The sequence below is a fragment of the Indicator indicator genome, chromosome 33 (assembly GCF_027791375.1).
Source record: "Indicator indicator isolate 239-I01 chromosome 33, UM_Iind_1.1, whole genome shotgun sequence".
Classification (NCBI taxonomy): Eukaryota; Metazoa; Chordata; class Aves; order Piciformes; family Indicatoridae; genus Indicator; species Indicator indicator.
The window spans coordinates 4,619,124-4,643,779 of NC_072042.1; the positions used below are offsets into that span (position 1 = coordinate 4,619,124).

General features: G+C 53.0%; 1 protein-coding gene across 1 annotated transcript in view; it reads left to right on the forward strand.

Moving 5' to 3' along the window:
* Positions 1 to 24,656, forward strand: part of CSMD2 (CUB and Sushi multiple domains 2) — a 352,515-nt gene that overhangs the window by 271,061 nt on the left and 56,798 nt on the right. Inside the window, exons 30-41 of the mRNA XM_054395468.1 lie at positions 1,680 to 1,874; positions 2,574 to 2,690; positions 7,860 to 7,973; positions 8,103 to 8,198; positions 10,446 to 10,649; positions 12,520 to 12,644; positions 16,393 to 16,489; positions 17,448 to 17,552; positions 19,060 to 19,178; positions 19,270 to 19,339; positions 23,222 to 23,338; positions 24,215 to 24,424. Of these exons, the coding sequence (XP_054251443.1) occupies positions 1,680 to 1,874; positions 2,574 to 2,690; positions 7,860 to 7,973; positions 8,103 to 8,198; positions 10,446 to 10,649; positions 12,520 to 12,644; positions 16,393 to 16,489; positions 17,448 to 17,552; positions 19,060 to 19,178; positions 19,270 to 19,339; positions 23,222 to 23,338; positions 24,215 to 24,424 (1,569 nt within the window). The remainder of the gene's footprint in view (positions 1 to 1,679; positions 1,875 to 2,573; positions 2,691 to 7,859; positions 7,974 to 8,102; positions 8,199 to 10,445; positions 10,650 to 12,519; positions 12,645 to 16,392; positions 16,490 to 17,447; positions 17,553 to 19,059; positions 19,179 to 19,269; positions 19,340 to 23,221; positions 23,339 to 24,214; positions 24,425 to 24,656) is intronic.

Sequence of the window (24,656 nt, forward strand, 5' to 3'; positions counted from 1 at the left end):
TGAGGAGCACCAAGGGCTTGGCCAGTCTGTGGCTCCCAAAATATGGAAGTGGTGTTCTGGGAGAAACCTGTGGCTTCATTTCTGCTTCTGGTGGGAACATTTCCCATCCTTTTCTACCCTTTTTAACCTGGATCACTGCTAATGGTCCAGCCAGGAAGGAACCCACCCAGCTAATCCCATTTTTCCCTGCAAACAAAGAAACAAAAGCAAGATCTGGGAGGGTGGCTGTGGAAGGGGGGGTGGGGGGAGGGTGTTTTACTGTTTTCTGTTTTCTGTTTCTTTCTCCACCCTTTCCCCAAGTACTAAAAGCTCCATGATTTAATGCTTAAACACATTCTAATTGTTCACAGGCCCACTGCTCTCAGAAAAGCCCTCATCTTTAATGAGCAATTTCCACACGACAAAAGAGCAGGATTAATCAAAGCCTCTAATTATATTTCATGCAGGGGAAAGGGAAAAAAAAAAATAAAAAAGCTGAAAAAAAAAAATTGGAAAAAAAATTAAAAAAAAGCTCTCGGATGAAGAAGAAGAAGGAAAGAAATCTCCAAGTCCTGACAGCTCTCTAGTCTTTACTGGAATTTTCATATGTAAATGGAGTTTTTAACTCTGCAGGGCCTAGTGAACAGAGAGAAAAATGTCTTCATTTTGCCTAACTGCTTGTAATCATTTTGCCATAATTGCAGCCAGGCTGCACATCTGGAGAGGCAACAAGCAGCCAGCACGTGGCCCAGAGTTCTGCCATGGTGAGAGCAGACAGCCCCTCAGCCAGGCCTGATGGGTGCCAGGGAGAGGGTGGCAACAGATGTGGCACAGCTGGAATGTGTTGCACCCTCAGCCTGGGTTTCTCTGCCCCTGGGTGTGCAAAATCTCCTTGCAACCTGTGGCCTGTGTGAGAAAGGAGAGGAGTGCAGGAGGTGAAAGCTTTCAGAGGCTCAGCACATGGCTTAGGCTGGAAGGGACCTCACAGGTTATCTACTCAACCTCACTGCCATTGGCAGGGACACCTCTCAACTAGATTTGGCTGCTCAAAGCCTCCTCCAACCCAGCCTTGGATCACCTCCAGGGAGGAGGCATCCTCCCTGGGCAGCCTATTCCAGAGTCTCACCACCTTCCTACTGAAGAGCTTCTTCCCAAGGTCCAGTCTAACCCTGCTCAGCCTCAAACCATTCCCCCTTGGCCTGCTGTTGCACACCCTTATGAAAAGTCCTTCTGCTTGATGAGATTTTGGGTACCAGTAGATGTGTGTGAACCAAAACCTTCCTTCTTCCAGTGTGTCTGCTCTGGAGCTGAGCATCAGAGAACAGACCACACCAGGATCTGATCCATCTTAATTCCCCAGATTCAGCAGCATGAGGGGAATGCTGAGGGGATCTGGTCAAGGATCTGGTCTGCCCAGGGAGGTGGTAGAGTCCCCATCCCTGGAGGTGTTCAAGAAATGTGTGGCCATGGCACTTTGGGCCATGGTTTGATGGCCATGGTGGTGTTGTGTTGATGGTTGGGGTGGATGATCCTAGAGGTGCTTTCCAACCAAACCAATCCTCTTCACTCTCTGAAATCCAAACTCTGCAAATGGTCTTTTTGATGTCCTTAAGTAAGGTTCTCAGATGACACAAGGCCAGAGCCACACCATGGACCAAAACTGTAGAGATGATGAAGGTCTTGGCCATCTTCTCTTGCAGAAAACCCCCGGGAGTCCTGCTTTGACCCTGGATCCATCAAGAATGGCACACGGGTGGGGACAGACCTGAAGCTTGGCTCTACCATTACCTACTACTGTGATGGAGGGTATGACATTGAAGGGGTCTCCACTCTGACCTGTGTGATGGGAGAGGATGGGAAACCCACGTGGAACAAACCTCGACCTACCTGCACAGGTAAGTTCTTCCCCATGAGCGTGGTGAGAGCCTGGAGTGAGTTGCCCAGGGTTGAGGCCCCATCCCTGGAGGTGTTTAAGGCAGGCTGGATGAGGCTCTGGCCAGCCTGATCTAGTGTGAGGTGTCCCTGGCCATGTCACTTGGTGAAAACATTACCTGTTCTCAGGCAACTCCTTCACAAACAGCATCCAGGATCTGAAGGGGGCTACAAGAAAGCTGGGGAGGGACTTTTTAGGCTATCAGGGAGTGATAGGACTGGGGGGAATGGAATAAAGCTGGAAGTGAGGAGATTCAGGCTGGAAGTGAGGAAGAAGTTCTTCCCCATGAGAGTGGTGAGAGCCTGGAATGGGTTGTCCAGGGAGGTGATTGAGGCTCCATCCCTGGAGGTGTTTGCAGCCAGGCTGGATGAGGCTCTGGCCAGCCTGCTGTAGTGTGAGGTGTCCCTGGGCATGGCAGGGGGGTTGGAACTGGCTGAGCCTTGTGGTCCCTTCCAGTCCTGACTGATTGATTCTAAGTCCCAGCCTGGCCTCGAGTCCTTGCAGCCAGAGCTGCAGCAGCTGAAGTGGGGAATGGATGGCTGAAGCTGAAGCTGCCCCAGCAGCTGGGCTGGATCTCAAAGCAGCAGGGGACAGGCTGATGCCTGGGGGCAGGCTGTGGGAAGGGTGCAGTCAGTGATGTCCTCCTGCCTTTCTCTTGCAGCTCCCTGTGGTGGGCAGTACACAGGCTCCGACGGCGTCGTCCTCTCGCCCAACTACCCCCAGAACTACAGCAGTGGCCAAGTCTGCCTCTACTCCATCCTGGTGCCTAAGGACTATGGTACCTGTCTGGGCAGCACTCTTGCTTGGCTTGGGTTTCTGTGGGGAGAGAGCAGTAGCAGAAGTCCATTTGTATGTGAGAGAAGGGAGGTTGGAAGGTAGTGGCACTGTTGGGTGCTCTTCATGCTTTGTGGTGGAACCCTGGAACAGGCTGCCCAGAAATGTGGTTGAGAGGCCCCATGGCTGCAGACCCCATGCAGGGTTCTACACTTTGGCCACATCAACCCCAAGCAGGCTGGGGACAGAGTGGCTGAGAGCAGCCAGGCAGGAAGGGACCTGGGGGTGCTGGTTGATAGTAGGCTGAAGATGAGCCAGCAGTGTGCCCAGGAGAGCCAATGGCATCCTGGCCTGGAGCAGGAATAGTGCAGCCAGCAGGACAAGGGAGGTGATTCTGCCCTGTGCTCAGCACTGGTCAGGCCACACCTTGAGTCCTGTGTCCAGTCCTTGGCTCCTCAATTCAAGAGAGATGTTGAGGGACTGGAAGGTGTCCAGAGAAGGGCAATGAAGCTGGGGAGGGGTCTGGAGCACAGCCCTGTGAGGAGAGGCTGAGGGAGCTGGGGGGGTTAGCCTGGAGAAGAGGAGGCTCAGGAGTGACCTCATTGCTGTCTACAACTACCTGGAGGGAGGTTGTAGCCAGGTGGGGGTTGGGCTCTTCTCCCAGGCAAGCAGCAGCAGAAGGAGGGGACACAGTCTCAAGCTGTGCCAGGGGAGGTCTAGGCTGGAGATTAGGAAGAAATTCTTCCCAGAGAGAGAGATTTGCCATTGGGATGTGCTGCCCAGGGAGGTGGTGGAGTCTTCATCCCTGGAGATGTTCAAGAGAAGCCTGGATGAGGCACTCAGTGCCATGGTCTGGTTGCTTAGGGCTGGGTGATAGGTTGGACTGGATGAGCTTGGAGGTCTCTTCCAACCTGGTTGATTCTCTGATTCAAGATTAAAATTGATGTGGCCCTGGGCAGCCTGCTCTAGTTGGAGGTATCCCTGCTGACTGCAGGAGGGTTGCCCAAGATGCCCTTTGAGGGTCCCTTCCAACCTGGTGCAATCTGTCAATCAGGGTGATTGGGAATTTCCTGCCTTTCCAAACCTGTCAAAACTGGGGGGGGCAAAGAAAACAACCCCTCCCCCCCCAAAAGAAAAAATAAACAAACAGCATCTTGCTATTCCCCTTCCACTTCCTTCAGCAGCAAATAATTCATGGTGATTAATGCCAGCAGCAGACTCAGAGGACCTCTGGAGTAAAAAGCTATTTACCATAAACACAAGCTAAGCATGGTGCTAAATAATCTGTGCAGAGCAGCACAGAAATGCCTCCTTCTGTGGGTGTGCAGCTATGGCTCCTCTGACTCCTCTTTGGGGTTTTAGAAATCATAGAATCACTGAATTGTTTGGGCTGGGAAAGCTCTCTGAGGCCATCCAGTCCCACCAGCAACCCAGCCCCACCATGGCCACTAAACCATGGCCCCAAGTGCCATGGCCACAGGTTTCTTGAACCCCTCCAGGGATGGGGACTCCACCACCTCCCTGGGCAGCCTGTGCCAATCCCTGACCACTGCTGCAGCAAAGAAATTGTTCCTCATGTCCAAGCTAAACCTCCCCTGGTGCAACTTGAGGCCATTTCCTCTTGTTCTATCACTGGCACTAGGGAGTAAAGACCAACTCCCACCTCACTGCAACCTCCCTTCAGAGAGCAAGGAGGTCTCCCCTCAGCCTCCTTTTCTCTAGACTAACCAACTCTTGGAGCAAAGAAATTGTTCCTCATCTCCAACCTAACCCTCCCCTGGCAAATTTCAGGCCATTTCCTCTCCTTCTATGGCCAAGAGACCAACCCCCACCATCCAACAGTCAAATACTTAAAAGCAGAAACATTGGGCTTGATCTCCAGAGGTCCTTTCCAACCCCTACCCTTCTATGATGTGCAGGGATCAGAGAGAGCATTGCAGTGGGAGAACACTTTGGGATTCCTTCCTGTTTGTACCTGGCCCCAACCCTTTTTGACCATGCATTAAAAATCCAGTGTGAATCCATTCCCTTGCCCAGGACAAGTATCCCAGCATGTTCTCCTCTCATCTTTTCTTCCTGTCTCCTTTTTCTTCTTGCAGGAGGAGTGCTGATGCTGATAAGATCTTTATTCTATGTATTTGAATTCTTTTTCAAGAACCTCTTTATCTGGATGCAGAGAAAAACCCAGAGCCACTTCAGCCCAGCCTCTTTCTTTGTGTAGCCTCCCAAGTGCTGCTTCCTTTTGGTCCAAGCTTGGAAACCAGGCTGATCAACGTTGCAGAAAGCTTTGAGGCAGCTGGCTGGGCCTCAGTGTTGCTTAACATATTTTCTTGTTTGAAGGGAATTTAAAGTTCTTAAAGAGCAGTTGCTCTGACAGCTCTGGCAGGTGAAGGTCTCTGAATTCTGTTGTTTGATGCTGCTTCTCAGTGCCTTGTATTGATCCAGGCAGTCCCTGTGGCCTTTCCAGTTGTTTGTGGTTTCCTTTGCTAAGACAGCAAGGTGTGAAATAAGGATTCTGTGCTCAGACAGTACCTCTGAGCTCCTCTCACTCCCATTGCCCTTCTGCCTGGGGGCATCTAGGTGCCACCTGAGCTCCTGCATCTGCCTGAGGATGCACAGCTCTCCTAACCCCCCTTAACCTGTTCTAGTGTGGCTGACCCATAGGTTCTTGGAATGGATTGGGTTGGAAGGGACCTTGAAGAGCACAGAACCATAGAATCATTCAGGTCATCAAGTCCAACCATTAACTCTCCTCTACAAAGTCCACCCCTAAGCCATATCCCCAAGCACCACATCCAAACGACCTTCAAACACCCCTCCCACCAGTGCAGCTTGCTCAAGACCTCATCCAACCTGGCCTTGAACACCTCCAGGGAGGGGACATCCACAACCTCCCTGGGCAACCTGTTCCAGTGTCTCCCCACCCTCACTGCAAAGAATTTCTTCCTCATCTCCAGTCTCAATCTGCCCTCCTTGAGCTCCAATCCATTCCCTCTCATCCTTGAGAAAAGTCCCTTCCTGGCTTCCTTGTTCTTGATACTGTCTTAAGAAAGAAGACAACAGGAGGGCTACACAGGCTGGATCTGACTTTCACCTGCAGTAGGATGCCAGCTGAATGAGTTTCTCTTCTCCACCTGCTACTTTTCAACAGCTTCATTAAAAGCAAACAGGAAAATCCACTAACAGGGACTGGTTTGCATTCCCCTTCTCAGATCCCCTGGGCAGCAGGGTCTGCTATCAGCACTTCTTCAAATCTTCCCAACACCAAATGCTGTGCTGGGAACCTGAATGTGCAGGAAACAAATGTCAGAGCTTGGTGGATGATGAATTTCCCAGCAAGAGACCTCTCAGCTTGTGAAACAGCAACTGGGCACTTACAGCAAAGCTGGGAGAGGAGACAAAGGGGAGGGGGGGGGGGGGGGGAATCATCTTCTAAGTGGAGATTTAGGAGGCAAAAGCCCTGTTAGTGTAGCCTGAAAAATCCAGAGAAATATCTGAAGTGCCTTTGCTGTAGCTGAAAGAAAGGGAAAAGAGCTCTGAGCCTCTTGTTATTGTTTTCTCTTCTCAGCAAAGCTCTGCCTGCTCCTGGGTGCATCCTGGGTGCCTGTGGTGAGACCCAGAGCTCTGCACAGCTCCCTCGTTAGCAGCCTCTGCAGACAGGCTTAGGGGATTGACTGGGGATGAAGTCAGGAGTAGCCTCCCTCCCTAGAAGTCTTCCTCCACTCCCAGCACTCTTCCTCCTGCCCCAGCAGTCTTTCTCCTTCTCTAGAAGTCTTCCTCCCCCCCAAGCAGTCTTCCTCCCTACCCCAAGCAGTCTTCCACCCCTCCAAGCAGTCTTCTTTCTCCCTTAGCACTCTTCCTCCCTCTCCAGCACTCTTCTTTCTCCCCTAGCAGCCTTCTTCCCTCTCGAGCAGTCTTCTTTTTCCCCTAGCAGTCTTCCTCCTTCTTCAGCAGCCTTCCTCTCTCCCCAGCAGTCTTCCTCCCTACCCCAAGCAGTCTTCCTCCCTACCCCAAGCAGTCTTCCTCCCTACCCCAAGCAGTCTTCCACCCCTCCAAGCAGTCTTCTTCCCTCCCTAGAAGCCTTCCTCCCTCTCCAGCACTCTTCTTTCTCCCCTAGCAGCCTTCTTCCCTCTCCAGCAGTCTTCCTCCTTGCCCAGAGGGCTCCAACCCAGAGCTCAGGTCAGGTTTTGAACGACACCAACCCCATCAGCAGCCTGCTTGGTGCCAGAGGTTCCATACAAATCCTAACCAATCATTAGCAATTGGAGAATTTCCCCACCTGGGGTTGTGGGGGCAGGGAGCTGATGATTCACTGCAGGATGCTGTTGTGGCTGTGAATCAGTGAGAAAGCCTCCTGGCAGGAGAAGATGGGGGAGGCTGGGTGCTGCTTCTGTTATGCCAACCTTGTGGATAAATAAAGCCTTCCCACCTTCCAGAGCTGTCACTCAGCTCCACTTTCATCCTCAGCAAGCTCCTGAAATCATTCCCTTGCAGTGCTGTGTCCAGCTCTGGAGCCCACAACACAAGAAGGACATGGATCTGGTGGAGAGGGTCCAGAGGAGGCCACAAAGATGATCAAAGAGCTGAGGAACCTCCCCTGAAAGAACTGGGGCTGTTCAGCCTGGAGAGGAGAAGGCTCAAAGGAGATATTAGAGCAGCCTTCCACTAGCTGAAGGGGGCTGCAGGAGAGCTGGAGAGGGCCTTTTGACAAGGGCTGTGTGATCTGCTATAGATCATCCTGCTCTGGCAGGGGGCTTGGCCTAGATGATCTCTTGAGGTCCCTTCCAACCCCTGGCATTCTGTGATTCTGTGATGGGAGGAGAGGCAATGGTTTGAAACAGGAGCAAGGGAGATTTAGGCTGGACATCAGGAGGAAGTTCTGCACCAGAAGAGTGGTGAAATGCTGGAACAGGTTGCCCAGATGTGGTTGAAGCCCCATCCCTGGAGACCTTCAGGATCAGCCTTGATGTGTACCTGGGCAGCCTGATCTAGTTGAAGATGTCCCTGCTGGCTGCAAGGGGGTTGGCCAAGATGCCCTTTGAGGGTCCCTGCCAGCCTGATGCAATCTGTGGTTGTGTGGAAAGCAGCTGAAGTGCCTGGGCTGCAGGTCCTGGCTGGGTGATGCTGACAGCATCCTGATGCCCACCCTGACCAATGCTCTCTCTCTTCCCAGTGGTCTTTGGGCAGTTTGCCTTCTTCCAGACCGCACTCAACGACATCATTGAAGTCCATGATGGCCCCAACCAGCACTCCAGACTCCTCAGCTCCCTCTCAGGCTCTCACACAGGTAGGGGATGTGACCCTGCTGCTGCTGGGGTCCAGCCTGCACTGAAGCCCATGCTGTGTGCAGCCCCTTTGGGTGGCTTCTGCTGTAACCTCTGTCTCTCTCTTCTTTTCCCTCTTTCTCCTCCCCTAGGGGAATCGTTGCCCTTAGCTACCACCAACCAGATCCTCATCAAGTTTAGTTCCAAGGGTCAGTCTACTGCCAAAGGCTTTCATTTTGTCTACCAAGGTGAGTACAGTTGTGTTGCTGTGTTCTGCAGATGCCCTCAGGTTGGTCCTGAGATCCTGGTCAAAAACCCAAGTGATGTTTTGGACCATCCTGAGCTGCTTTTGGCATCTCTGGGTCCTTACATGCTTTGAGGGATGTGGTTTGGTGGTGGCCTGGTGCTGCTGACTTGACAGTTGGACTCAGTGATGTTGGAGGTCTCATCCAGCCAAAGTGGTTCTGTGATTCTCTGCTTTGTGGCCTTGATCCTTCTGATTTTGCCCCTGCCTGACATGCTCTGGTGTTATCCTTTGGACTAGAGGTGTCTCCTCCAGCTCCATTGTAGAGGACTTCAAGGTCCAGCTGATCATGCAGAAGGTTGATTGCCTTGAGCATCTTTCTCTTGAGCTCATCTTGAGCATTTTAAGGAAAAAATTCTTCACTTTGAGGCTGCCCAAGCAGTGGACCAGGCTCCCAAGAAAGGTTTTGGAGTCTCCTTCTCTGGAGACTTTCAAAACCCACCTGGATATTGTGACCCTCTGTAATCTGCCCTGGGTGGCCCTGCTTTAGCAGTGGGGTTGGACTGGATGATCCCTGGAGGTCCCTTCCAGCCCCTTCCATCCTGGGATCCTGTGTGTGGGTAAATTACCAGAAGAGACAAAGATCATTTTGGGAGCAGTGAACTTGCAGAGCTATCTTAGGAACTTCCTCTTCAGACCTTCCATTTTTCACTCACCCTCAACCCGCCCCCCACCCCCCCCATCCCAGGATTAGTCAGCAGAAGGATCTCATGGAGTCATGCCCTGAGTAGACAGCAAGATCCTGAGGCTCATGCCCAAGGAATTTCCCCCAGTGGTGTTTTAGCACATTTCTGGGTGTAAGCAGCTGAACACTTGTCTGGCAGCTCTGTAAAACCCTTCCTCTGTGTGTCACAGGCTTAGGGCTCCTGCTGTCAAGCTTCTACCCCTTGATCCTTCCAGTCACAGCTTGGGTTGCGTTGGGTGAGTCCCATTTGGAGCTCTTGAAGTAGTAAACAGAAAAGTGATGCACAGATTGGTGAGGAAACAGAAGGAATTCCTCACCCACCTGCTTTGTCTGCTTCTCTGGGCTGCAGCCAGGCTCTGATGTGCACCTTCAAGCGGAAGCAGGCAGCAGGGACAGCCCTGTGGCTCCTCCAGGGGTGGAGGGAAGCATGGTTTGGATTTTGGAGTATTCAGAGATCTGTGCTCTTTGATTTCTGCCTAATTACTGCAAACCATCCTTAGAAACCTGGGAAGAGCTCAGCAAAGCAAAGGTTTGGGTGAAATGTGAGAGGGTGACCTCCTCCCTCCTGCATGTTAGTTAGGAACTGCACACTCCTCAGTCATTAACTGCATGGAAAACAAGAGCAGGAAGGAGCCAGCCCTGGGTGTGCTCTGGGTGTGGCTAATCTCTCTGGCTGCTCTCATTTTCACATGAACAAGGAGCTCTGTCCCTCTCCCAAAGCCTCCTCTCTCCTGTGACACACACAAATGGCAGAGTCCCAGCAGGTGAGGGAGTCAGAAGCCTAAAGCAGCCTGGAGAGGAGAGCTGCAGCGTCAGGGCTCCCCTCATGGTCCTCTCCATGGTCTGGAGATCAAACCAGACCCCATGATGACCGGGGGCCTCTCTGCATCAGACACAGTCAGGATCATGATGACCATGGCTGGATTCAGCCTCTCTTGATGCTTTAGACACAATCAGGATCATGATGACCATGGCTGGATTCAGCCTCTCTTGATGCTTTAGACACAATCAGGATCATGATGACCATGGCTGGACTCAGCCTCTCTTGATGCTTCAGACACAATCAGGATCATGATGACCATGGTTGGACTCACCTCTCTTTGTGCTTCAGACACAATCAGGATCATGATGACCATGGCTGGACTCAGCCTTTCTTGATGCTTTAGACACAATCAGGATCATGATGACCATGGTTGGACTCACCTCTCTTTGTGCTTCAGACACAATCAGGATCATGATGACCATGGCTGGACTCAGCCTTTCTTTGTGCTTCAGACACAATCAGGATCATGATGACCATGGCTGGACTCAGCCTCTGTACTTCAGACACAGTCAGGATCATGATGACCATGGCTGGACTCAGCCTCCCTTTGTGCTTTGGATACAACCAGCCCCCAGCTCTGTCTTTCACCGTTTCCAAACCGTTTCTCCTAACCACTTCTTGCTTCCTTTTCTTTCTTTTCCCCTTTTCCCCTCTCCTGCTGCTTTCTCCTCCCGCCATGGCAGCGGTGCCCAGGACCAGTGCCACCCAGTGCAGCTCGGTGCCGGAACCTCGCTACGGGCGGCGGCTGGGCAGCGACTTCGCGGTGGGCGCCGTGGTGAGGTTCGAGTGCAGTGCTGGCTATGCCCTGCAGGGCTCCCGTGCCATCGAGTGCCTCACCATGCCCGGGGCCCTGGCACAGTGGAACGTGTCGGTGCCCACCTGCCTGGGTAGGTGTCTTTGCGGCTAGGGGCTGGAAGCGCCTAGGGAAGGGCAACCCTGGGTATCAAAGGAGGCTGCTGGGGGATGGGGGTGAGAGAGAGGGATGGGGTGGAGAGAGGGGGATGGGGTGGAGGGGAGGAGGGGGGAGGAGAGGAGGGGGGGTGGAGAGAGAGGAGGGTGGGGTGGAGGGAGAGGGGGGGGGTGGAGGAGAGGGGGATGGGGGGGGAGAGGGGAGGGGTGGAGGGAGAGGGGGGGGGGTGGAGGAGGGGAGGGGGAGGAGAGGGGGGGTGGGGGGAGGAGAGGGGGAGGGGGGGAGGGAGGGGGTGGGGGGGAGGAGAGGGGGGGGAGAGGGGAGGGGGTGGGGGGAGGAGAGGGGGAGGGGGTGGAGGAGAGGAGGGGGGGGGAGGAGGAGGGGGATGGGGGGAGGGAGGGGGATGGGGGGAGGAGGGAGGGGGATGGGGTGGAGGAGGAGGGGGAGGGGGAGGGAGGAGGGGGAGGGGGGAGGAGGAGGAGGGGGAGGGGGGAGGGGAGGGGAGGAGGGGGAGGGGGGAGGAGGAGGGAGGGGGGGTGGGAGAGAGGATGGGGGAGAGGGGGATGGGGTGGAGAGAGAGGGGGTGGGGTGGAGAGAGGGGGATGGGGTGAAGAGAGAGGGGGATGGGGTGGAGAGAGGGGGATGGGGTGAAGAGAGAGGGGGATGGGGTGGAGAGAGAGGGATGGGGTGGAGAGAGAGGAGGGTGGGGTGAAGAGAGAGGGGGATGGGGTGGAGAGAGGGGATGGGGTGAGAGAGAGGGGGATGGGGTGGAGAGAGAGGGATGGGGTGAAGAGAGAGAGGGATGGGGTGAAGAGAGAGGGGGATGGGGTGAAGAGAGAGGGGGATGGGGTGGAGAGATGGGGATGGGGTGGAGAGTGGGGGATGGGGTTGAGAGAGAGGAATGGGGTGGAGAGAGGGGCATGGGGTTGAGAGAGAGGGAGATGGGGTTAAGAGAGAGGAATGGGGTAGAGAGAGGGGCATAGGGTTGAGAGAGAGGGAGATGAGACTGAGAGAGATGGTGATGAGGTTGAGAGAGAGGGGGATGAGATAGAGAGGGACGATGAAGTCAAGAGTAGCCCTGCAGAAAAAGGCTTGGGGGATGCTGGTGGGGGAGAAGCTGGACATGAGCCAGCCATGGGCACTTGCAGCCCAGAAGGCCAATGGCAGCCTGGGATGCATCAAAAGAAATGTGGCCAGCAGATGGAGAGAGAGGATTCTGCCCCTCTGCTCTGGGGAGACCTCACCTGCAGTGCTGTGTCCAACACGGGAGAGACATAGACCTGCTGCAGAGGCTCCAGAGGAGGATCAGAGGATGATCAGAGGGCTGGAGCACGTTTCCTGTGGGGATAAGATGAAAGAATTGAGGTTGTTCAGCCTTGAGAAGAGAAGGCTCTGAGGAGACCTTAGAGCAGCCTTCCAGTATCTGAAGGGAGTACAGGAAGGCTGGGGAGGGACTGAGGTGACAGGGTGAGGAGCAATGGTTTGAAACTGGAGCAGGGGAGATTCAGGTTGGACATGAGGAGGAAGTTCTGCACAATGAGGGTGGTGAAACACTGGAAACGTTGCCCAGGGATGTGGTTGAGGCCCCATCCCTGGAGACATTCAAGGTCAGGTTTGATGTGGCCCTGGGCAGCCTGCAGTTCCTACAGAACCAGTCCCAAGGGCTTGAGGTCCCCAGCGGTGCCCACACCTAAGGACCATGGGAAGTTGTGTGAGAGAGTTACTGAGAAGAGCATTGCTGCTACAAACCCTCTCATGAAATCAGGAGCCAGTTCTGCTTGGGGTTTGTCTGTGGGCAGATGTTTTGCAGGTCCTTCCAGGGTCAAACCTTCCTTTGTTCTTTCCAGTGCCCTGTGGTGGAAACCTGACGGACCGCAAAGGAACCATCCTGTCCCCTGGCTTCCCTGAGCCCTACCTCAACAGCCTCAACTGTGTCTGGAAGATAACAGTGCCAGAAGGAGCAGGGATCCAGGTAGAGTGTTAGCAGTGTGGGCTAGAGAGGAGCACCCCCAGTGTCTGCTGCACTCAGAGGCCACCTGGTCATAGATCGGGTTGGAAAGGACCTCAGAGATTATCCATCTACATCTCTCCTATGAAGAAAGGCTGAGAGACCTGTGGGGGATTTAGTCTGGAGAGGAGAAGGCTGAGAGGGGATCTGATCAATCTCTATCAATATCTGAGGAGTGGGTGCCAGGCTCTTTCAGGTGGTGCCCAGTGATAGGACAAGGAGAACAGGGACAAGCTGGAACCCAGGAGGTTCCATCTCAACATGAGGAGAAACTTCTTTGGTGTGAGGGTGCTGGAGCCCTGGAGCAGGCTGTCCAGAGAGGTTGTGGAGTCTCCTCTGGAGATCTTCCAAACCTCTGTGCCTCATCCTCACAGAAGACAGGGTCATTAAGGTTGGAAAAGCCCTCTGAGATCAGCAAGTCCAACCAGCAACCCAACACCACCATGCCCGCTAAACCATGTCCCAAACTGCCATGGCTACAGGTTTTTGAACACCTCCAGTGATGGAGAGCAGCCCAGAGGGGATGAAGGGCAGTCCAGAGGGGATGAAGGACATCCCAGAAGTGAGGGAGAGTAGCCCAGAGGGGATGAAGGGCAGCCTAGAGGAGATGGAGGGCAGCCCAGAGGGGATGGAGGGCAGCCCAGAGGGGATGGAGGGCAGCCCAGAGGGGATGAAGGGCAGCCTAGAGGAGATGGAGAGAAGCCCAGAGGGGATGAACTGCAGTCCAGAGGGGATGAAGAACAGCCCAGAAGTGAGGGAGAGCAGCCCAGAGGGGATGGAGGGCAGCCCAGAGGGGATGGAAGGCAGCCCAGAGGGGATGAAGGACAGCCTAGAGGAGTTGGAGAGCAGCCCAGAGGGGATGGAGGGCAGCCCAGAGGGGATGGAGGGCAGCCCAGAGGGGATGGAGGGCAGCCCAGAGGGGATGAAGGGCAGCCCAGAGGGGATGGAGAGCAGCCCAGAGGGGATGAAGGACAGCCTAGATGCAGGGTGATGGCCTCAGAGCTGGACCACAGCTGCTGCATAACCTGCCCCATTCACCTCAGCTCCACTTCCCTGGTCACCTGCTCTTGTGTGTGAGATGCTCTCAGTTATTAAATCCAAAGCAGGCAGCAGTTTACCCTCATTTTGTACAACAATTAAAGGTTAAACAACTGTAAATCAGAGGAGGAGGTGAAATTAAAGCTTTCTTGGGCAGCAGCAAGTCACTAGCAGGATTTTTATGTAATCAGTGTACGAGCTGGCACTTTGGCCATGAATTATTCATCCCTGTAGCAAAACCTTCCAGAGTGAATTAATTTATGTACATGGTGGTAAATAGATGCAGATCCCTCGAGAATCCACTTGTCAGACTGGAATTAGGACCTTAAGAAATGTTTATTCTGTGAAGCTGGGGGCTGGGTGGGGAGGAGAATCAATAATTTAGGGGATGTAAGAGCAAACAAAATGCACATTCTCAGTCCACGTTCTCCTGCCACGCTGTAAATCACAGCAGGGCTGTGGTGAGGCAGGCTGGGAGGTGTTGGCTTGGTCAGAGGGATCAGAAATGGTTCTGTAGGATTCACTTCAGTTCCTGCTAGATGAGCTCCCACTTAGATTTGAGAGGGGAACCCCCCCAAGCTTTGCAGGACCTTTATATCCTGCTTTGTTATTCAGAGTAAAGCAAGGAGCGAAAAGGTTGAAATGGCAGAAATGATGATTATGGAATGGTAGGGATTGGAAAGGAGCTCTGGAGGTCATCCAGTCCAATTCCCCTGCCAGAGCAGGTCACACAGGAACACATCCAGGTGGATTTTGAAAGTCTCCAGAGAGGGAGACTCCACAACCTCTCTGGGCAACCTGCTCCAGGGCTCCAGCACCCTCACACCAAAGAAGTTTTGCTGAGACCCCAACCCCCACCCTGTGGGGCCACTGTGCTGCAGCCAGCTGCTGCAGGTGCCCTGCTTTAGCAGAGGCTTGGACTGGGTGATCTGCAGAGCTCCCTTCCACCTCCACCATTCTCTAATTCAGTGGTTCTCTGAAATCTCCCTGCCTGAACTGCTGACATCTCAGCTTCCTCCACACACCCCTGGCACTGGGGCAGGACAACTGTGTGCCAAGAAACGAAGCCTCTCCTTTGGGACCAAGTGGTACATGTCAGTGCTGCTCCTGATTTGTCTTTGGGAGTGCTTTGATTTAGGTCAAAGGTGTGACTGGAGGTATCCAGTGGTGGAAAATGTCCTCTAAAGCTTCCAGATTTGAGCTGGTTTTACCCAGCTACTCTTGGCTCTCTCTCTCAAGGCTCTTTCACTAAACTTGCTCTACAGCACAGCTGATTTTCTTTGGTTTGTTTTGTTTTGTTTTTTTTTTTAATGAGACACTGAATTCTTTGAACTCCCAGCCTTCAGGAATAAAGGCAAGAGTCCATTTTAATGGTAATCAAGGAAAACAAATCTCTGCAGTTACCTGGAGGTCTCTGCTCAAGTGGAAGAGCTGCTCCTGGGTTCTGAGTGCAGGTTTATCAGATCTCAGGATGTTACTCCTGGTTCTGAATGCAGGTTTATCAGATCTCAGGATGTTACTCCTGGGTTCTGAGTGCAGGTTTATCAGATCTCAGGATGTTACTCCTGGTTCTGAGTGCAGGTTCATCAGATCTCAGGATGTTACTCCTGGGTTCTGAGTGCAGGTTTATCAGATCTCAGGATGTTACTCCTGGTTCTAAGTGCAGGTTTATCAGATCTCAGGATGTTGCTCCTTGGAAGAGTGCATTGATTTTCTCACTAATTGGAGTCAAGTGACTTGGTTAAGCTCCCAAACTGTGTGGGGCATGGCAGGGAAAGGTGGGAAAGTTGAAAATGCCACTTGAGTGGTTTGGTTAAAAGCTGAAAAGCAAGGCAAGGGTAGAAAGCTGAGTGGATTAAGTGAGGATTGCTCACTGGATAGGGCTGAGGGAGCTGGGGGTGTTCAGCCTGGAGAAAGGAAGGCTCCAGGGGGACCTTAGATCTGCCTTCCAATAGCTGAAGGGATCCTACAGGAAAGCTGCAGAGGGACTTTTCCTGATGGTGTCTAAAGACAGGACAAGGGGGAATGGTTTGAAGCTGGGGGAGAGCTGGGTTGGACTGGAGCTGAGGAAGAAGCTCTTGAGTAGGAAAGTGATGAGACTCTGGAACAGGCTGCCCAGGGAGGTTGTGGCTAACTCCTCCCTTGGGGTGTTCAAGACCAGGCTGGATGAGGCCTTGAGCAGCTGAGTCTGGTTGAGAGTTGTCCCTGCCCATGGTGGGGAGGTTGGAGTAGATGATCTCTGAGCTCCCTTCCAGCCTGAGCCATTCTAGGATTCTGTGATAATTCTGTGGTTAAAGAAATTTTGTGGTTTAATGAGGGGTTCCTGGCTTTTCTTTTAGCTGATGGTGTTTGCTTTCCTTTGAAAGTGTTGCAGAAGTCTTCAGGGATTTCTCAAGATAGGGGGGGAAAAAAAATCTCAGATTCTCTGCTGCTGTTAAATTCCAGGAGCTCTGCTTTGTAGCAGCAGGAAAAGAAGATCTCTCTTCAGCCTCCTTCTCTCCAGGCTGAACAACCCCAGTTCCCTCAGCTGCACCTCACCAGACCTCATCTCCAGATCCTTCCCCAGCTGTGTTGCCCTTCTCTGGACCTGCCCCAGCACCTCAATGTCCTTCTTGGAGTGCTGGCATCATGCTGGCAGGAGCTGTACTGTTACTTTTGCCTTTGTTCTCTTCAGATCCAGGTGATCAGTTTTGTCACTGAGCAGAACTGGGATTCCCTGGAAGTGTTTGATGGAGGAGACAACACAGCCACCATGCTGGGAAGCTTCTCTGGTAGGTGTTCACCATCCTGTGTGTTCTGTTCCCCTCAGCTGGACTCCAGCAAGGACACAAAATCAAATCTATGCTTAAGTGCTTTGGAAACTTGGAAGAGATTTCTGTGCTTACAGGGAATCAAATACTTTGAACTGGGAATTTGACTCTTGTCTTTCTGCACAGAATGCTGACAGATCCCCTCAAAGCCAAAAGCAGGCCGGGGAGGTTTGGCTTCTGTGCAGAACCCCCCTGAGCACTTCCACAGCCTGGAGGTGGGAGTTCTCCCAGCACTGCAGAGTGAGGTGGGGTTAGCTCAGACCTCTGCAGCTTCACCAAACCTGGCTGAATTGCACCAAAATGGGTGAAGGGCTACAAAACAACTGTTCCTGCTTGGCAGAGGGGGGCTGTGGCTCTCAGCAGAGCAGAGCAAGCAGCCCAAGAGCTTGTAAAGCTCTCAAATAGCAGAGCCACCTCCAAAACGCTGGCTCCAACTGCTGCTTGTTTAATGAACAAGCTTGTTCAGAGTGCTTGGAGGTTGGTTAGGAGAAGGGTCATGCATGAAGGTCAGCAGCCTCTGCTCCCAGTGTTGCATTGGGGATAGAACTGCCATGACCTGGTGCTGCAACAGCTTCCAAGGCAGGAGAAGGAATCAGGAGCTCACAGGGGACCTCTGCTCCACCCACGCTGTTTCTCACCACCATTCCCTTCTCAGTGCTTTTTAGTCTGGTCTGTAGGTGGGAAAACTTCCCATGATGACATCCTCCAGCAGGCTTTGCAGAGGCCATTGCAGAGAAGCTTTGGGTTATTTCTCAATTGGCCTCATTAGAACCTGATCAAAACCAGCGGAGCTTGTGAAGCTAAAGGACTTTCTGTTCCCAGCCTCTTCTGCAGCTACTCTCTGAGGACACAGAGGAGGGGAGGAGGGGGGGAAAGAAGAATCCTCTTCCTCATCTTTGTGCACCTCTTGTTTTCCCAGGAACTACAGTGCCTGCCCTGCTGAACAGCACTTCAAACCAGCTCTATCTGCATTTCTACTCCGACATCAGCGTCTCCGCTGCCGGCTTCCACCTGGAGTACAAAAGTAAGAGCAAGCCAAGCCTGAGAGGTGGGCAAAGGGGTATGGAGCTGTTGCCTTGCAGAGGTGGAAGCTGCTTAGTGGGGAAGGGGCAGGCAGCTTTAAGGTCCATGCTTAGCTGGTTCACTGCTCCCAAGCTGCAGAGAGGGAGCGGGTGTGGAATGGAGGCAGCAGGAGGGATGTGTGGCCCTGGGGTGATCCTCAGCTTGCTGCCAGTGCAGCTTGTAGCACCTGGTGGGTTTCCTTCATAGAGTCATAGAATGGTTTGGGTTGGAAAGGACCTCAAAGCTCATCCAGTTCCAACCCCCCTGCCATGGGCAGGGACACCTCTCACTAGCCCAAGTTGTTCAAGGCCTCATCCAACCTGGCTTTGAACACCTCCAAGGAGGGGACATCCAGGACCTCTCTGGACAGCTTGTTTCAGTGCTCTACCACCCTCAAAGTAATGAAGTTCCTCCTCATGTTTAAATGGAACTTTCTATGTTCAACTTTGTGCCTGCTACCCCTTGTCCTGTCACTGAGCACCACTGAAAAAAAGCCTGGTCCCATCCTCCTGACACCCACCCTTGGAGTATTGATCAGCATTGAGAAGCTCCCCCCTCAGTCTTCTCTTCTCCAGGCTAAACAGCCCCAAGTCCCTCAGCCTTCCCTCATAAGAGAGATGTTCCAGTCCCTTCAGCATCTTTACAGCCTTTTGTTACAGCAGTTCTTTGTCCTTCTTGAGCTGGGGAGCCCAAGACTGGTCACAACACTTCAGATGTGTCTTCATCAGGGCAGAGCAGGGGTGAAGGAGAACCTCAGCTGCATTCAGTTTAGGTAGCAGGCAGGAAAGCAGCAGGCTTGGGTGTTTGGGTGTGCTACAGATATGGGTGTGCCAGGACCAGGAGCTGCTATGGGCTCTGTGCAGCTCTCAGGGGGCTGGCTGGTGCCTGGTGATGGTCTGGCTGCACTCCTGCATTGGTAGCAGTGATGAGGAGCTGATGAGAGCTGTGCTGGGGCTGCTGTCTCTGTTGATGCAATCTTCCTCGGGGCACAGCAAACGTAATTGTTTCTTGCTGGACACCTTGTCTGGTAATTGCTTCTGATCACAGATGTTGTGTTTGTCTCTGAAGCTAACCAATGTTCCTGTTGATTTTTCACTCAGCAGCAAATAGGTTTGAAAAGTGCAATTCAGTCCAAACTAAACCTCCCCTGGCAGAACTTGAGGCCATTTCCTCTTGTTACCAGGGAGAAGAGACCAACTCCCACCTCACTCCAACCTCCCTTCAGGTAGTTGTAGGGAGTGAGCAGGTCTACAAGAATACTTCTGGGTGCTGGACCTATGGGGGACTGTGACACCATCAGGGTTGCCTTTGTGGAGCACCCAAAGGCCACAGCACTTTCCCACCCACGTTCTGTGCTGGGTGAGGAGGGGAAAGGGCTAAGATGAAGATGTGTGCTTCCATTCTTTCTGCCTTCAGCACAGACCCCATCCCAGCTCCCTGGAGCCCTCACTTTGCTCTTGCCTTCACAGCTGTTGGCCTGTCCAGCTGCCCAGAGCCCCCAGTCCCTGGCAATGGCCTGAAGGTCGGAGAGCGCTACTTGGTGAACGACGTCGTCTCCTTCCAGTGTGAACCAGGCTATGCTCTTCAGGTACTGGGCATTCCCCAACAGAAAGGATGGAGACCCTCCAAACCTTGTGAGCCTCCAAACCCTTGTGTCTTGCTCTTCTCTTCTCCACCAGGGCCACTCACACATCTCCTGCATGCCAGGCACCGTCCGCCGCTGGAACTATCCTCCGCCACTCTGCATCGGTAGGACTTTGGTTCTGTGGCACCTAGCAGAGGTTGAGGGCACTTCTCTGAAAGAAAAACCAGAAATCTCTAAGGTCTGTGAGAGTGCAGCTTTGTGAGGAAGAGAAAGAAAAGAAACCCAAAAGAGTCAGTGTGAAGAAATCTTCGTTCACTGCAAGAGGAAATTCCACTGAGCAGGTCCCCGGGGGCTGCCCAGAGCTGCCTGGCTTTGGGTGCTGCAGGTGTGGCTGCAGCATCAGCTGGAACACCCAACCAGATTGCTTCAGCCAAGCATCATTCAAAAGGGCAAACCTGAAACTTCTTTATGCAGCAAGCAGGTTGGGTTTAGGGGTGGAGGAATTATTTTTCCACCTGAAGCGGAGACCTGCAGGCTGTGGTTTATTTTCATATCACTGAAAGTGCCTCTCCTGCTGGAGCCTGCTTACAGAATCCCTGCAGGGTGGGGGTTGGAAAGGACCTCTGGAGATCATCCAGTCCAAGCCCCCTGTTAAAGCAGGGGCATCCATGGCAGTTTGCCCAGGAGCACAATGGCCAGGGAGGGGTTGGAATCTCTGCAGGGAAGGAGACTCCACAGTCTCTCTGGGCAGCCTGCTCCAGGGCTCCAGCACCCTCACACCAAAGGAGTTTCTCCTCATGGAACCTCCTGGGTTCCACCTTGTGCCCATTGCCCCTTTTCCTGTTGCTGGGCACCACTGAATGGAGTCTGGCCCTATCCTCTTGCCCCCAACCCTTTATCTCTTGCTGAGCATTGATCAGGTCCCCTCTGGGGCTGCTCTTCTCCAGGCTCAGCAGCCCCCTCTTGACCCTCCCAGTATCACCAGGCTGCACCACTTGATGCCTTGCTATCCCCAGTTTGGTCTCTGGCAGGCCTTATGTCATCAGCAAAGAGCCAGGTCACTTGTCAAGACATCTGATTGTCCCTGACACACTCTGAGGAGCAGGGCTGGAGTGTCCCAGGCCCTGAGAGGAAAGAACTGGGCATTGAATTCCCACCTTGAGTGAAGCAAGCCTGAGGGCAAGAGGCACAGGGGTGAAGGCAGCTTGCTGGAGCCTTTTATTTTAGGGTTGTTTTCAATATTTGGCTCCTAGCAATTTCAGAAGTTTTAATATTCATATTGCACACTTTACAGCTTTGAGAGAGAGACATTTCTGCATTTAATAGCTTTAGTTAACAGTTATTTCAGGCTCCTGCTGTTCTAGCTTACATCATTTTGCTTTAAAGCAATTAGAAGAGCTAACAGTTCTTTTATCTGATGATCTGCAGGCCAGCAACAAACCCAGAGACAGAATGACTGAGCTGAAGGACTTGTGCCCATGGGAGCTGCTCTGAAGGGAAGCAGAAGCCCTTCAGCTTAGCATTAGAGTTGGGGGATCCCAGTCTGGAGGAAGATCCTGGTGTGATCCTCATCCAGCTGGTGTGATCCTCATCCAGCTGGTGGGATCCTCATCTAGCTGGTGGGATCCTCATCTGGCTGGTGGGATCCTCATCTGGCTGGTGGGATCCTCATCTAGGTGGTGAGATCCTCATTTAGCTGGTGGGATCCTCATCTGGCTGGTGGGATCCTCATCTAGCTGGTGTGATCCTCATCTGGCTGGTGGGATCCTCATCTGGCTGGTGGGATTCTCATCTAGCTGGTTTGATCCTCATCTGGCTGGTGGGATCCTCATCTGTCTGGTGGGATCCTCATCTGGCTGGTGTGATCCTCATCTGGCTGGTGTAATCCTCATTTGCAGCTGGTGGGATCCTCATCTGGCTGGTGGGATCCTCATCTAGCTGGTGGGATCCTCATCTGGCTGGTGGGATCCTCATCTGGCTGGTTTGATCCTCATCTGGCTGGTGGGATCCTCATCTGGCTGGTTTGATCCTCATCTGGCTGGTGGGATCCTCATCTGTCTGGTGGGATCCTCATCTGGCTGGTGGGATCCTCATCTGGCTGGTGGAATCATCTAGCTGAGCAACTACAAGTTTCAAGTTTTCATTTAATCAGCCTGGACCCCCCCAGCTCAGCAGGGTTTTGCCTGGTTGAGCTGCTCCTGCTGGTCCTTGCTCAGTGTAAACACCAACATGGTTTGATTCAGATTGTCTGCTTCTGGACAGTCCTGAGCAAGTGCAGTGGTGCAGATGCCTGCCCACCTCTCTGTTCATATCCCTCTGCTTCCATCCTGCTCAGCTGAAACAGATCATCCACCTTCAGAGAGGCACAAACAGGACTCTGCAGCCCAGCACAGGTCATCAGGAGTGGCCATTGTCTTTTATAGGGGTGCTACAGCACCCTGTGCTGACAGTCCTCAGGCTCCTTGTCCTCTGATGTGTCTGAACCCTGTCCAGAGCACCACTGGCTGCTGACCCCACAGGAACCCAAGCTTTGGTTGTGTCTAAACCCTGAGCAGAGCACCACTGGCTGCTGGCCCCACAGGAACCCAAGCTTTGGTTGTGTCTAAACCCTGAGCAGAGCACCACTGGCTGCTGGCTCCACAGCAACCCAGGCTTTGGTTGTACCAAAACCCTGTCCATAGGTGGCTGCTGGACCTATGGGAACCCAGGCTTTGGTTGTACCAAAACCCTGTCCAGAACACCACTGGCTGCTGGCCCTACAGCAACCCAGGCTTTGGCTGTCCCCCCTGCTTGAGGAGCAGCTTGCTTCTCTGGTGAAGCATGCTGATTTCCTTTTGGTCTGCTTCATCCAGCTGCTTGACTTGCTAAATAATTTAGAAGAAGTTCTATTAAAGAGCCATTAAGAGGGGAAAAAAAAAAAAGAAAGGGAAACCTTCTGGGAGAAGCCTTGTTAGGAGCAAGTCCACACATAATGAGATCTTGGAATCTGTACCTTTGCTGTCAGAAGGTGTTAGGAGTGCAGCTGGATGTGCCCAGCTGGGTGCTGTTGCCCTAACAAGGCAGAGGTCATCCAGCTAAGCATGAGAAGATGCTTATCTGTGTTTCAATTTCATGTGATGCCTTCTGTAAACACATTTTGTGCTGTCATCTGTGGGTGGCTTGGTGGTAGGGGGTGCCCAGAGGCTGCTCTGGATTGATCAGTAATTGCCCAGAGATTGACAAGTGGAGTTGACCAGGAAAGGGAGTGGTGGTAAATGGAGTCCAAACAGGACCAGGCTGCTTCTTCACAGTCTGTTTTGTGAGGTGGTTAAGGATTGCACCAAGTGCTGTGTGCAGGATGTGTCCAAGGTCCCCAGGCTGAGCATCTGTCTCGTCCCTGGCAGCTCAGATCTGCCTCTCCCACTGTGGCTGCCCAAGCTGCACCTCTGGACCCAGGCTTCCATCTCCAGAGGGCAGGAGAAAGGCTCCTGCCTTAGGGATGTGCCCATGCAGTGCTTGGCAAGCCTTGTGCTGTCCCCTAGCAGGCTTCTCCTTTTTCTCTTCTTGCTTTCTAGTGTCTTCCTGTGGCACACAGCTGGCTGGCCATGGCAGAGTCACGGATTGCACTGGGTTGGAAGGGACCCTCAAAGGGCATCTTGTCCTACCCAGGTGCAGGCAGCAGGGACACCTCCAGCTAGAGCAGGATGCCCAGGGCCACATCAAGCCTGATCTTGAATGTCTCTAGGATTGGGTCCTCAACCACATCCCTGAGCAACCTGTTCCAGTGTCTCACCACCCACACTGTGCAGAACTTCCTCCTGATGTCCAACTTAAATCTCCCTTGCTCCAGTTTCAAACCATTGCCCTTCATCCTACCCCCCACAGGCCCTTCTGAGCAGTCCCTCCCCAGCCTTCCTGTAGGTCCTCTTCAGATGTTAAAATGCAGCTCTAAGGTCTCCCTGGAGCCTTCTCTTCTCCAGGCTAAACAGCCCCAACTCTTTCAGCCTGACCATGACCCAGAGAGACCCCTAAGTGATCCTGACCATAAACACTGTTGATTTTTCCAGCCCAGTGTGGAGGAACAGCAGAAGAGATGGAAGGAGTGCTCCTGAGTCCAGGATTCCCAGGAAATTATCCAAGCAACCTGGACTGCACGTGGAGGATATTGCTGCCAGTGGGATTTGGTGAGAGAGAGTCACAGTTTGCATCGGGTCGGAAGGGACCCTCAAAGGGAATCTTGGCCAAGTCCCCTGCAGTCAGCAGGGACATTTCCAACTAGATCAGGCTGCTGAGGGCCTCATCAAGTCTGACCTTGTGGTGGGTTGAAAATTCCACCCCCCTCCCCCAACATTAAATTTGCCAGAGCAGCTCAGTTGGAAGCAAACAGAAGCTGTATTTACAAGCAAAACTACAATCTCCAATGGAATAAAATGAATGTGTACAAAATACACAATGTTCACAATGTTCACAATATTCACAATTAATAAACAGCACAAGGACCTCCCCTGGCCAAAGACCAGGGGAGCTGCAACAGCTTCTCCCTTCCCTGCCTCCTCCCCTGTAGAAAAGGGACAAGAGGCAGAAGCAGAGAAGTTAAAACCAGTCACAACAAGGCAGCCAAGGTCAAGCAGAAGCAAGTTAGTCTCTCCCAGAGTGAAAAGGCAAGAAGAGAGAGAGGTTGTTTTGGGAATCAGGTCCTGTGGTACATATCTCTCCCATGGGATCGTGTAGAGTTGTTGTTACTTTCCTTGTGACACCCAACAGGGATTCCTTTACCTTCTACTACTCTGTTCAAGACCTGTGAAAATGTTTTCAAGGCATAGCCTAAAACTACCACAGACCTTGGATGTGTCCAGGGCTTGGGCCCCAGCAACCTGTTCCCAGCCCTTCACCCCCCTCACTGCGAAGCGCTGCCTCCCTTCGAGGCTACCCCGGGAGCGCTGCTGGGGATTCACCATCCCTGTCCAAGCTCATCCCCTTGGGTAGGGAGGCAGACTCTTCACTCCTCCTCTGCAGACTCTTCACTCCTCCTCTGCAGACTCTTCATTCCTCCTCTGCAGGTGCTCACATCCAGTTCCTGAACTTCTCCACGGAGCCCAACCACGACTACGTGGAGGTCCGCAACGGTCCCCACGACACCAGCAGCGTCATCGGGCGCTTCAGCGGCGCCGACCTCCCGGGCTCCCTCCTCTCCACCTCTCACGAGACCACCATCTACTTCCACAGTGACCACTCCCAGAACAAGCCTGGCTTCAAGCTGGAATACCAAGGTAAGGAGGTGCCAGCAGCAGGGCAGTGACAGCAAAGGTGGGGAGATGGAATGATAGAATCAACCAGCCAGGCTGGAAGGGACTTCCAAGGTCATCGAGTCCAAACCCATCACCCGACCCTAGCTAATCAACCAGACCATGGCACCAAGTGCTTCATCCAGGCTTTTCTTAAAGCCCTCCAGGGACATTGGCCCCACCACCTCCCTGGGCAGCCCATTCCAAAGGGCAATCT